Here is a 12980-nt window from a genome sequence, read left to right as displayed (position 1 = left end):
CTCTGCTGGTTTAGGCTGGAGGGTAGTTTATTAAAGGGCACCAGTGAGCTTGTAAAAAATCCCGGGGGGATCAGAGGATTTGGGCACTGCTCACAGGGAGCTGGGTGTGCCCCACTGTCCCCCTGTTGGCATCAGTCTGACCCAGGTTCGTTTGACAATCCCTGGAGCAATTCTCAGGGTCCATATGGGGTCATTTGCTGCTCCCACTGCCACCAACTACCCGCCAGGGTGTCATCTGTTCCCTCCGACCTTCCCTCAACCGGGCCCCAGGCACAGCTCTGGATGGAGGGACAGGGACCCAAAGTTCTAAAATGTAGGTTCCCTTGTGGCCAAACCTGCTGAGACTTGGATGGAGCTCCACCCGGCAGCGCCCCCCTCTGTCCCTGCACCCAAGTCCCCAGGGACACACTCCTCCTCACCCCTGTGGGCTTCCCTCTGGCATTATTTTCTATAATAAGCAGATGTTACTCTTATAGTCTAGGGGAGACACATTCCACATTTAAAGGAATAAAAAATAAAGTCCTTAAACCCAGTACTTCTGTCTCCCCCAACAAGAGCCTTGACATCTTCAAGATACAGGGTGGCCAGAGTTTGGAAAAACCAGCTTTTATAGCAAATGTTCCGAGGGGGAGGGGAAGAGCACAGTCCCAAGGGGAGGAACCAGTTGTATGGAGTCGGCTCCCGGGCTGCTCCCAACAGGTTCAGCAGCTCCTAGGCCTCTGTCTTCTGGTTTCACCCGCACACCCACCAGGCCTGCAGCTGGCCACGCCCGGTTGTCACCTCCCACAGTCAACAGTGGGCTCTACCCTGTAGGGCAGGGTCCCGTGTGGGGAGCAAGGGTGGGGCTTGGCCCGCCAGCCAAAAACAGCATCCTCAGAAGCCACCTGCTTCCCGGGCGGGGTGGCACCTGTGCCCATGGGGGAGGGGTATGGGGAGTTAGGCAGCTCTGCCCACTGTTCCCTCGGTGGCTCAGGGTCCCCTCTCATTTGCCAAGGCCCCTCCATCTGAGGACAGGAAACCCTCCCTCCACCCCATGATGACCCCCGGACACACTGGCTGGACCGTGGGTCTAGACAACAGGGAGACCGTGTAGGTTGACAAACCAACCTGGTTTCATATTCGGAAAACAAAGCAGAGAGAGACCCTCCAGGCCTCAGAATGCACTGATCACGAAAGGACAGGGGTGCCCTGGTCCAGCAGGTCTGGGTTCCGGTCCTGGCTCTGCCCTCACTAGCTGTGACCTGAAACAAGTCACTTCCTCTCTGAGTTTTCTCATTTCAGGACCCCACCCGTCACAGGGCGGAGATAACCCCATGAAAAGTCAGATACAGTGCCTGGCATATAGCAGGCGCTCAGCAGACCCTGGCCCCTCTTCCAGGTGCCGTGCCCATCCCAGGAGGTGACACTCAACACTGCTTCAGACCCAAGCAGGCCCCATACTCACAGCCCAGGAAATTCTCACCAGGCGCCCAGCCTCTGAGGCCTGGCTCACCCACTCCCCACTGCCCCCCACCGGAGGGGGGCCCCCAGGGACCACAGCACCACAGACCATGGTCATTCGGGTTTTATTATGACAACTTCTGAGAGCACACGCATCCAGTCTAGGAATAGAAATGTACAGCATGGGGTTTAAATAACTTTCATACACTATGTACAGTCGTGGGGGGAGGTAAAAACATCTGTACACCTTGTGCTGGCCATAGGGTGAGAGACATGAGCCCATGAAACTCTGTGGCCTGGGGGGGGGGGGGGCTGGAAAAGAGCTGGTGGGCTGGGCAGGGCCCTGATTCAACACAGAGGTCTTCTCGGACCCTTGGCTCTTCTTTGTGGAACAGTTACCACTTCTGTGCAAGGACCTCAAGACCTGGGCTCCAAGGACTGGGCTGGGCATGGCAGGGTTGGGCTCATCTGAGTGCTGAGGAGAGGGGCAGGGCGTGGGGAACAGGACAGAGATGCCATAGAAAAAACAGAACTTGCTTTGTATGTAGGAGGGCGGCGAAGGTTCTGGGGGCCAGGAGAGGAGGGTGAGAGGCTCAGGAGACCTGTGGGGGGCATCAGCTGGGTCCTGGCTCCTCCACCCAGACCTGGAGGCTGTGCCAAGCCAAGAGAGCGACACTGTTTGGGATGACAAGGGGGCAGAGGCCATGGTTTGGGCCACCCCGTGGGCAGGAGCTCAGCGCTCTGGCATAAACACGATGAAGGCACAGGCAGGGCTGAGCAAGCTGGAGGGTGGCGCCTGCACCCAGCCCACGCCGCACGGGAGGGAGCCCAGGAGAGCCTCTGGCGGAGCTGGGCACCTCCGGCTTCCCAGCAGCGTCCCCACCACACTGGCCAGCGTGAGACAGTGTCAGCCACGTCCCTCCTGCAGCTGTTTTGTGCTTTCAACTACCCTCTGCCCAAGCCCTGAGGCCCCAGAGGGTGGAAGGCATCCCGGTGGCAGCTGCTGTGAGGGTGGTGGGCGGGAGATCACCCGCAGATCCACAGGTGTCCCTGGGATGCCAGCCTCTGCCCCTGGCCCTTCCTCCTTGCTGGGCGAGCCCCGAAGGTAACGACAGTGCTTCCCTGGGGACTTCCAAGGATCCAGTCACTCGGGTGAAAGCAAACACTGAGCGGTTAATACTGAGAACAGGGCTGGGCACAGGATGGTGCCAAGAAGGCCCACGGGCAGCTGCCCACCCAGGGGCTTGTCAGGCAGCTTCAAAAGTATTCATGGTGCCAGCCCAGGAGACGGGGGACATGGGTCAGGCTCGTAGGGACCCAGGGTGGGCTCAGGCATTGACAGAGTTGGAGTGCGGGGTCCAGACCCAGTGGCCCAGTTTCATGTCCTCAGAGGGGCGCAGGAGAGGAAGAAGACGACCCAGAATCAGGATGAGCCCTGGGCACGCCCTGGTCTGAGCGAGGGCCGGCCCCCAGACCGGGCATCCCCAGCCGAACCTTGCAGAGCCGACCTGGGAGGAGCGCCCCCCGGCGCGGAGCACACAGGCCTCTTGTCATTGTGCTAAAATCACAACCGATTTGTGCTTCCAACACTTGGGACGCTTGTGCAAGGAGGGCACTGGGGTCCTGCCCCGAACTGTGCGTCGCGGGCCTCCCTGAGGAGCGGACAGAGATGCCGGCGCTCAGGGTGAGAGGCGGGGCAGGGCTCCGAGGGACTTCAAGTGTCGAATCAGGGATTTGCCCCAGAACAGCTGAGCCGTGAGGTAGGGGACCCGTCAGGGACAGCGGAGAAGCACCTCGCAGGCTGAGGAGTCACACCCGTGGGAGACGCCTGGCGGGCAGCTCAGCGCAGCCAGCCCAGGCTGGGCACCCTGCCCGCCCGTGGGCAGCCTGTGGCTGAGTTTTGTCGTGTAAACAGTCTTGCATGCGAGTCTCTCTTACAAGGTGGAGCTTTCTGTCCGGGTGGGGAGAGGGCCAGGTTGGGGAAGGGGCACGCCCCTGGACGCCCAGAAGAGGGGTTTCCAGCGTGGAAGGCAGACTCCGGGGCAGCGAGGGCCACTTGCCACAGGACAGTGTTCTCAGCCTCGGGGCAGCTCCCAGCAGGGTGGGGAACAGGCAGGGACAGGCCGGGCTCAGGCCCCCAGTGGGTGCTTTTCCCTTTCACAGCTAAGGCGACCCCCGTGCCCTGTGCACACTGGGGAGACTCCCACACCCCAGCCAAACAGGGGAGGTGCCAGGGCAGAAACAGAGCCACCTCCTGAAGGTCCAAAGCCCCCGTCCTCTGAACAGAGCTGGGCTCCTGGCCACACAATGAGCCCAGGACCCAGTGGACAGACTGGGGCTCAGGGGCAGAGTGGGACCTCCCCGAGGTGGTAAATTCAGAGTTGCCCCAACAACATCAAATCCCCCTCCTCCGATCTCCTAAAAGGGAGGCCCTCACCCACGCCAGCGTTAAGGCTTGAGAACATCTGAATAAATAACAGAGAGCGAGCGAGGGGGTTCCCTGCCCCGTTGGGTTGAGGACACAGGGGGAAGGGGGCAGTGTCCCCACCATCAGGCTGCTTCCTAGTGGACAGTCCTCCGAGATGCTCCCCACATGGCCCACGCGGGGCTCTGGGGAGGGGACCGTGGCCCTGGGCTGGGGTCGGGGCACCCCGCCTTCTGGGGGCTGTGGGTACGACACCCCGAGAGTGAGGAGACACAGGTGGCACCATCCCCAGGCAAGGCTGGTGTCGGGCTGCCCAGTGCAGGCGCCGGGCCCGGGATGAACAGATGGACGGACGGAGGAAGGCACTGGAGCGCCAGGCGGTCGAGGTCGGGTGCACTAGGGTGGTCCCCGGGCAATGAGGGGACAGCCTGAGCTGCAAAGTCCAAGGGAGCGTTTCCCTCCTCTGCAGAGCAAGAGAGGAGGCGACCCTGAGGGCCGGTGGGGAGGGTCCCCTGGGGGATCCTGGCCCCCAAGAGCAGAGGACAGAGCACGTGGAAGAAACTTCAAGTCCGTTTCCAGGAGGCAAGAGCAAAACACAGAAATAAATAACTGAAGTAGGTCTGACCGTGCGCCTGGAGGAATCTTCCCAGGAGCCCTGCCCTGGCCCCATCAGAAAGGGGCCCCAAGAATTGCCTGGTCAGCTGGGAATGACTGTTTGGTGCTGAGGGTCAGCTGCAGGGCCCAGCTGCCTACACCTGGTTTCCGTGGTTACCTGAGGACTGTTTTGGGCTCAGAGGCAGGTGCAGTGGTCCAGGGGCTGGGTTGGGGGTGGGAATGGGGGGGGGCTGCCTGGCCTCCCCTGCAGGGCCACCCCCAGGCCCAGGGCTCCAGGGAGGGCTCGGCCAGCTCAGCAGGAGAAATACGGCCAGTTGGGGCGGGGAGGCCAAGGGGCCATGGGAGAGAAGCGAGAGGGGAAATGCCCTTCGGTTTCACAGCTTAAATCCCCCCCCATACCTCTCTCTCCGCAGGAGGCAAGGGAGGGACTGGGGTTGTGTCCATGGTCAGGAGGTCAGGGAGGGGAAGCATGGCAGGGGAGGGGCCACAGCCATCACCCACCCCTCTGTCCCCGGGGTGGCTGGCCCCGTCGGCCATGGCATCCCCTCCATGCTGTCCAGGCTGCTGGGGGCTGAGGGTCGGGCTGTCCTCTGACCTCAGTCCTAGGGTCGGCCCCCGGGTAACCGCCGAACACTCCAGAACTTCACCGTCAGGTCACTGGAGAGGACAGACAGCGAGCGGCTGGTCAGCCCCTGACGTGGGCCCAGCTGGCCACCCCCAGGTGCCCTCAGTTCCCCAGGTGTGGCCGGGGCCCAGGGGCCAGCACTGTGGAGAACAAGGCGGAGGGTGCTGGGCGGAGGGAGGGGCCCACGTTTCCTCACAGTGGGTTTTCTCTACTGCTGTTTGGTTTCGTCCAGCCCTGAACGCCCCACCTGCCGCCTGCTGCCTGGGCCCCTCTCCCGGGGTCCGTCCCACTGGTCATGCTCGGAAAAGAGGCAGGAGCAGAGGAACAGTCTCGTACCGTAGAGAAGCAGCTCAGATCGAAGTGGAGAGAGAGGGGAGGGGGGGGGAGAGAGGAGGCGGGGGTCAGGGCAGGGTGGTGGCTCGGCCCTTAATGGCCAGGACTCGGCGAGGAAGGCAGGGGGTGAGTCCAGGGACGTAATTCCACAGCTTCACCCGGCAGTCACTGTGGGGGGAGAGAGGCGGAGAGCAGGGGAGAGGGGAGCGGGGAGGAGGGAGAAGGGACACGTTCGGAAGATGGAAAGAGAAACCTCTGTGAGTAGCTTCCCCCGGACAGGAGCCGGAGCTGGGTCTGGGGGCCGGCTGGGCTGAGCTGTGACGGAAGATACCTGGACGGGTGTGAGGACAGCGGGGTGGGCGGGGACAGCTGTGTGCTGGACTGGTGACGGTGGGCGAGTCCTGGCCTGGGGCCCTGCCCCTGGGCCCTCCCAGCCTGCTGCCCCCACAGGGAGAGGGTGGGGAACCCACGCAGGCTGCTCCGCCCTCGCCCACCTGGAGGCGGTGAAGATGTGCCTGGTGTTGGTGCAGATGGCGTTGATGGGGCTGTCGTGGCCCTTGATCTCGCCAATGGGCGTGAAGTTGTCCACGTTCCAGACCTTGATGACGCCGGCACGGCAGGCACTCAGCAGCATGGGGCGGCCCGGGACAAAGGCCAGAGCGCACACCCAGTCCTTGTGCGCGTTGGGGATTTGCTGCGGGAGGGGCGGGCGAGTCAGGGCCGCGGCAGGTGACACGGGCACGCAGCAGCCTCCCCTCTGCCTCCCGGGTCCCCAGGAGCCAGGACGCCGGCTGTGCTGGGACTTCGGGGCCCAGAGACGGATCTTCCCGCTGTCCTGGGCTCAGGCCTGAGACCCAGCCCTGGAGGAGCTTCGGCGCTCGGAGGGTCAGAGAAAATCGGGAGGGGGCAGGGACGGGCTTCCTAGTCAAGCCCGGGGTGGGGTGGGGGGGACAGAAAGGAGAGGGTAGGGGACAGGCAGGCCGGGGGGCTCTGGCCTGGGCTGGGGGAGCACCTCACCCCCCCCCCCGCCCGTCCTCCCAGCTGCACCTGGATGAGTTCCTGCTGCTCCAGGTCCCACTTCTTGATGCCGTTGTCCCGGGAGCCGCTGAACAGGATGCCCCCGTGGATGGCCAGACACTCGATGCCATCGTAGTGCGGGGGCTCGAAGTTGTGGGTGGGGCCGATGGTGCCAGCCACGCACTCGCCCAGCTCAAACATCTGCGGGGAGGCCCAGGAGCCGCCCACTGTGGGTACAGCCCAGGGCCCCAGGAGCCAGGGGCCCAGTGGCCCAGTGGCCCAGTGGCCTGTCCCACGGTGGCAGCGGAGCCCAGGGGGAGAGGAGCTGTCCCTGCAGGCAAGGGACGCTTCCCAGGAGTGGGGTGTGGGAAGGCTGAGTTAATGCAGAGGGACCCCCCAGCTCAGCATGAGCTGCTATGGAGAAAGGTGGGGTGGGGTGGGGGTGCGCCTCCGTCTAAAATTCCTTTTATTTTTAATAAACATAACAAGACTCGTACTTCAGATGAGAACACTCATGGCCCCTGCACACCCTGCTTTCTGGTTTCGATGACACAATCAGGGAATGAACCTGACCCCGCGTATTTCGTTTTCACATTCGTCACTGTCACGGCCACAGGGCACCTGGTTCCTGGGGTGTCCCTCGTCTCCGTGACTGTTACTCTACTCTTGTCATTCAGGCTGTTTCTAACTTGTCACCATTTAGGAAACAAGGTTGCAATTTTTACTTTCTGCGTGGCTCCAGCCTCTGCAGTGCTCTGCACATCAATCCCAGAGGCCATACCGTCCTTTCTCGAGTGCCCCAGGGGAGCAGAGGGAGGGGCAAGTGGGAGAAATGCCGAGGATGCTCCCCCCCTCCCCCCTTGATGCCGAATATCTTGGGTACCTTGACATAGTGGTCCTTGGAGCCAGTCACCACCAGGTCGTGCTGGCTGGCTGTCTGGGTGACCGTCAGGCACATCACCGGGCCGATGTGGCCCGTCAGCTTGCCGACTGGCTGGAACCTGTGGGAGGGCCCAGAAGGGGCAGGAGGGTCAGAGGGGCCAGGGTGGGAGGGGGGTCTGCCCCGGGGGAAATGCACGTGGCCAGGGGCCTCTTGTTCCCCAGGGGTACTGGAGGACAGGGGACAGAAACGCAGCCCAGGTCCTGCTGGCCCTGGGGTGGTCACCCCAAGCTGAGATCTGTGTGCCCCTCCTTGGCCACGCCCACCCTACCGCCCCTCCCAGTCACCCCCGGACCTGCTGAGCTCCCAGATTCGGACAGCGTTGCCCGAGGCGGCGTACAGCATGGTGCCTGAGGGGCTGAGGGCAATCTGGTTGATCTGGTGCTCCCCCTGAGCGCTGGTGAGGGCGCGGGTGGACGTGGCTGCACAGGCATCACCTGAGGTCACCTGGCCCGAGGACCTGCCCGTGAGGAAGGGAGGCAAGGTCAGAGATAAGCCGGTCCATCCGCGCAGGCCAGAAAACCAATCAAACCTCGCTCAGAACGGGCCTGTAACCCACTTCTTCCACGAAGCCTTCCCCGACTGACTGCCCCACGCCCAGGGGTGTCACTTGGTCCCCCAGAGCTGGGTGGGGCTGTCCTGAGTGGGACCCCTGGGCTGGGCACCGCAGTCAGCCCACCACTGGGGGGAGCACTTACGTGAGGGTGCGGATGCACTTAGCCGAGTCCCGGATGTCCCACACCTTGATGTAGGAGGTGGACACGGAGAACACGAGTCCTGAGTGGCTGCAGTACTTGATGGAGACCACGTTGTTGGGGTGGCCCTTCAGCGCCGCGATCTCTTGCCCCGTGACCAGGTTCCACATCTTGCAGCTGCGGTCTGCGACGGGAGAGAGCACCGGGAGGGGATGAGCGTCAGCACTGAGGACAGCAAATCCAAGGCTGGGGCCGGACTCAGAGCCAAGGGGTGGTGACGACTCGGAGAGAAGTGGGTCGGAGCCTGACTGGTGTGGCTCAGTGGTTGAGTGTTGATCCAGGAACCAAGAGGTCAAGGTTCGATTCCCGGTCAGGGCACATGCTCAGGTTGTGGGCTCGACCCCCAGTAGGGGGCGTGCAGGAGGCAGCTGATCAATGTTGATGTTTCTCATTGATGTTTCTATTTCTCTCTCCCTCTCCCTTCCTCTCTCTCTAAAATCAATTAAAAGATATATATATAAAAAAAGGACAGGGTGGGAGCTTTGAGCCCAGGCAGGAGACACAGCCCCGAGGCCTCAGGTCCTAGGGGTGCCCGTCCCAGCCCTCTCTGGCCAAGTAAGCTGGATGGGAGGGAGACGCTGACCCTACCTGGCCAACCTGGCCTCCACCCACCTTTGGACCCCGTGAAGAGCAGCTCATCCGTGGCATCCAGGCAGAGGATGGGCTTGGTGTGGCCCTCGGCCATGGAGACGCACTGCAGCGGGGCCGTCCGCCCACCCTTGGCTCCTCCAACTGGCGTGATGATACCCCTTCCAGATAGAGGGAGAGAGGGCACCTGTCAGCCGGGGTCCCCGTAACAAGGCCGAGAGGAAGACAGGGCAGATTAGGGACCTGGCCTGAGAAGGGGACCCCAGGAACGCCAGCCACTGTCAGCCGTCTGAGAGCCCAGACAAAGATGCACAGGCCGGATGGGGGGTCTTGCTCACACGGCCGGGTATCAGTCTCTATCCCCCGTGCTCCAGGGGGAGAGCCCTGTCTAGGCGCAGCCCTGCCCACGGCGAGTTCCCACCCATCCCTGCTTGACCAGAACCTAAGACATAAAAATGCCCCAGCCACAGCTGGGCAGGTGGAGGCCAGGGACTAGGGGCCTCTGGCACTCCCGTGAAGCCCCCATACTGCTTCTGGTAACCTAGGCGGTGAGGGGTGCTGAGGAAGGGAAATCCGGTCCTCGGCCACTGCCCACTGTCCCTGGCATATGCATTCGCCAGGGACTGCACCTCCCACGTAGAGGGACTCACCGACGGGCACACCCCACCCAAGGTCCCTCTGGGACCAGCACGGTCACACCTGCAACTATCGTTTACAAAGGGCTGAATCCCTTGAGGGACCTGAGCTCAGCTCTGGGTGGAGGAGATCTAGGGCCTTCTGGAGGGAAATGGAATAGCACCTCCTTGCCCCCACGACCCCTACACCAGTCTCCTGCAGACTCTGGATGGTGAGTTTTTCTCAGGGAGGGTATCTGTTGCCCGAGTTTTGCGCAGGTCTAAAAATAAATTCTAGCTATTTTCCAAAGAGAATGCTATTCCTGACAGGGACGCTGTGGCCGAGAGTGTGATGAAATGACCAATATCCCGCCCGCAGGCTTTTCACGGCCCCAGGGACTCAGCCAGGCCCACCCAGGGGACGGGATCAGACAGGCCCAGCTGCCAGTCAGGGGTTGAGCACACAGGAACAGCCCCCCTGTGGGCCGTAGGCTCCCCGATTCTGACCCCAGTCTGGGCCCAGCTGTGTGGCCAGGAAGGAGCCCAAGACAGCTGTAGGCAATATGTTAAATGCCTAACCCTCCTTGGTGAGAGGCCGGGCCGGCTAGCATCCTGTGGGGTGATGTCTTGGCCCCCTGGGAGAGTCTGCAGGTTGGCCAACACCCAGGGTGGGGCCACAGTGAGGTGGGGGGGCGGGGGGCGGGGGGCGGCAGGCGGGAGCTCTCTGCCCAGCTGTGGCCCTTTGCTCAGGCCCAGCGGGTCCTGGGATGCGCTCCTTGGGTGCGGTGCTGTGCTGGGTTGGTTGGGGGACAGGGCCTCCCGGCACCCCTGGTCTTTGTGCCCAGGTCTAAGTTTGCATGCACTGGCACAAAGTGAGCAAGTCACAGGGACCCCGAGCATTGCCATTGACGCTCCTGGGCAGAGCTCAGCCCAGCCCCGGCCAACCCCAGGCTCCATGCTCAGCACCCCCGACCCAGGTGACAAGGGAGAAGAGAACAGGGCCTGTGACAAGCAACTGCACGCCCCTCCCCGAGCCCCCAGCTCCAGCCAGTCGGCCCAGTCAGGGGCCAGGCAGCCACCCTGAGAGGAGGAACCAGAGGCAGGAGGGGGAGGTGTGGAGAGGAGGGGTGCATGCCGAGGACAGGGGGTGCAGGCGGGAGGGGCCGGGAAGAGAGAGGAGAGAGCGCTGGGGAAAATACGAAGATGTCCGTGTACCTCAGGACCTCCGACAAAGAGGAGTCGCTGTCATCAGACCTGGGGAGGGCAGAAAATTAGCTGGATTAGGGGGAGGGTGAGAACACACAGGGGCGCAGCAGCAGCAGCGGGAGGTCAGAGGGCAGTTGGTTATTTTCTTCGAGGGGGCGGAGGGAGGGAGGCAGAGGGATGAGGCGCTGAGGGGCAGCAGGTAGGAGGTGGGGACGGGCTGGCTTGGGAGCTGGGGGTGCCCCTCGGCTAACAGGGTAGGATGAGGGGGCCGAGGGAGACGGGGGCACCAGCCCCACACTTGGGGGAGACCGTTGCTGGGCTGTGTGCTGCTCCTGAGCCCTCCGGCTGCACAGGCTGGGGGCACCCGCCCCACCTGGCAACGCTGGGACCTGCCCATCCCGTCCCCGGGAGCTGGCTGCTCCAGCAACTCCAGCTGCCGACTTATTTACAGAGCCCCGGAGAGCCCACGGGGACATGCCCAGGAGGGGGCTGTGCACCTCGAATGAGCCCCAGGACCCAGACCCCTGGACAAGACCGAGGTCTGGATGACCCCCTGGATGGGACCCAGGACTGGACGACCGCTAGGCTGGGATGGTGAGAGACCCACCCCACTGCTTCCGAAAAAGGGCCCTATAGACTGTGAAGGCGCTGGGGGGGGGGGGGCGGGGCGGGCACCCTGGTTGGCATGGGCCAGGTTCAGTGTGTTCCCTGCAGAATGGGAGCCTGAGCCAGGGTGCGCTTGGGAAGGAGCATAAGTTGACCCAGAAAGGGGTATTTCCGTGGAGAGGACACCTTCTGGCCTGGAGGACAGCACTGTCCTCATCACCCCCAGGAGAGAAACTTCTAGGGGCCGGGTGAGTTGGAGATGCCAGGACGGGGTCAACAGGGAGTGTGAAGGGGAACTCGTGGAGGACAGGTCCCCTTTCCCCAGGCAGAGTCCCCCTGTTTCGGACACACGTCGGCGCGGTCACACCCCAGGTCCTTGGCAGCTCTGGCCCTTCCTAGGTGAAGGCCCTCAGGCCTCTCGAGCCCCATTTCCTCTTCTGTAAAGTGGGGCAGACAATCCTCCCGGCTGACTTATGGCTCAGAGGAAATCTCGTGTGTGAGGGCGGGTGCCACGTGGGACTGGCAATGCCCATCCCGCCCGCAGGGGCTGCACCTGTGGGGTGAGCTGAGCGGACCGCGTGAAGCTAATCGGGTCTCTTTCTGCCGGGACAGTGCGCGGGGCCTGTCTGAGCATTTGCGGTGCGGGGGGGGCTGGTTGAAGCTGGAGGAAGGGGCTCCAGAGAACCAAGGAGTCAGCCAAGGAGTCAAGGGCAGCTCTGGGGAGGCCTTGGGGGGCCTGAGTTCCCCCGTCCCGACCCTGTGGCTTTCTGCTTGCCCTCTCCGAGGTCCCAGCTTCATCAGGGAACAGAAAGGTCCATAGTCAGAAAGGGGAATGGCCAGCGGCTGTCCCACTGCCCTAGCCCTGCCCACAGCCGCAACTAGCACACAGGCTCCCTTCCCCTCGAAGAGCCTCCCCGGCCGCCTGGCTCTTACTTGTCCAGCGCCGACCCTTGGCTCTGATTGCTGGTCAGACGGGAGAAGACGTTGCGATCGTTGCGTGGCCGAGTGGGAGGGGACGAGGGGGGGGTGAATCCCACATCTGTGGACCTGGCGAGTGGGGACCGAGAGCGGCATCTGTTAGTGACCACAGCACGGCCACTCACACTGCCACGGCCTGGACGGGATCGCGCTCTCACCTGACGGGCTGCCCTCGGTCGTATGACTTCCTTCGGGTCAGAGGGGATGTGTCGGTGCCTCGGGATGGCCGGGGGCTGGAACAGAAAGGTCCAGTGGGGCTCGGGCCAGCTCCCTGCCCACCTTGGCCGGCCGCCCGGCTGGCTGCCCTCCTTACAAGGTGCTCCCTCTGGTGGGCAGGCTGACGGTGCGTGAGACCTTGTCCCGGTAGTAGGGGTCTCGGATGGAGAGGCCCACCCCGTCCTCTGTGATCTCCACCAGCGAGGCCAGGGACTTGGTGATGTTCTTGGTAGAGCTGTCCAGCGGGGGCCCCAGACACTCGGCGGACACGGCCTTTATCTGGGCAGACAGTTTGGGCTCGCCCTGCAAAGGAAGCACCGGGGTGGACCAACTTCCCTCACGGGTGACACGTGACCAGGGCATCATGGGGGGGGGGGTGCGGCCTGGGCCTGAGGCAGAGGATCCCGGGAAAGGACCCACCAGACACTACCCAGAACCCAATCTCAAGGCTGCTGGAAAATTCAAAGCAGCAGACATGGATTTTCTGCCCTTACTTGGACTGTGAGCAGAGCACACCCCGGTGAGCCTCTGTGCTGCTCACCGGCCCAATCAGTGTGCCTCAAACCCTGCACAATTCTCTCTACATGAAGCCAGTTTCTTGGTTCAAGCTGACTAACTGCGC

At 62.9% G+C, this 12980-nt stretch overlaps 1 protein-coding gene across 4 annotated transcripts in view; it reads right to left on the bottom strand.

Moving 5' to 3' along the window:
- Positions 1–1549: 1549 nt before the first annotated feature.
- KIF21B (kinesin family member 21B) overlaps positions 1550–12980 on the bottom strand; it is a 33861-nt gene continuing 22430 nt past the window's right edge. For 2 of the 4 annotated variants that reach the window (XM_081124044.1, XM_081124046.1), the window contains exons 25-36: positions 12456–12661; positions 12301–12375; positions 12098–12211; positions 10568–10606; positions 8763–8899; positions 8094–8274; positions 7691–7855; positions 7339–7456; positions 6486–6656; positions 5933–6132; positions 5442–5606; positions 1550–5137 (exon numbers count right to left, since the gene is read on the bottom strand). In XM_081124044.1, coding sequence (XP_080980170.1) covers positions 5507–5606; positions 5933–6132; positions 6486–6656; positions 7339–7456; positions 7691–7855; positions 8094–8274; positions 8763–8899; positions 10568–10606; positions 12098–12211; positions 12301–12375; positions 12456–12661 — 1506 coding nt within the window. In that variant the 3' untranslated portion in view covers positions 1550–5137; positions 5442–5506. The remainder of the gene's footprint in view (positions 5138–5441; positions 5607–5932; positions 6133–6485; positions 6657–7338; positions 7457–7690; positions 7856–8093; positions 8275–8762; positions 8900–10567; positions 10607–12097; positions 12212–12300; positions 12376–12455; positions 12662–12980) is intronic. The other 2 variants (XM_081124045.1, XM_081124047.1) reach the window with 1 other exon arrangement.

Source organism: Miniopterus schreibersii (genome assembly GCF_964146895.1).
Source record: "Miniopterus schreibersii genome assembly, chromosome: 21".
Taxonomy (NCBI): Eukaryota; Metazoa; Chordata; class Mammalia; order Chiroptera; family Miniopteridae; genus Miniopterus; species Miniopterus schreibersii.
Note: the sequence above shows the minus strand (reverse complement) of the source record. Positions and strands in the feature narration are given on the sequence as shown.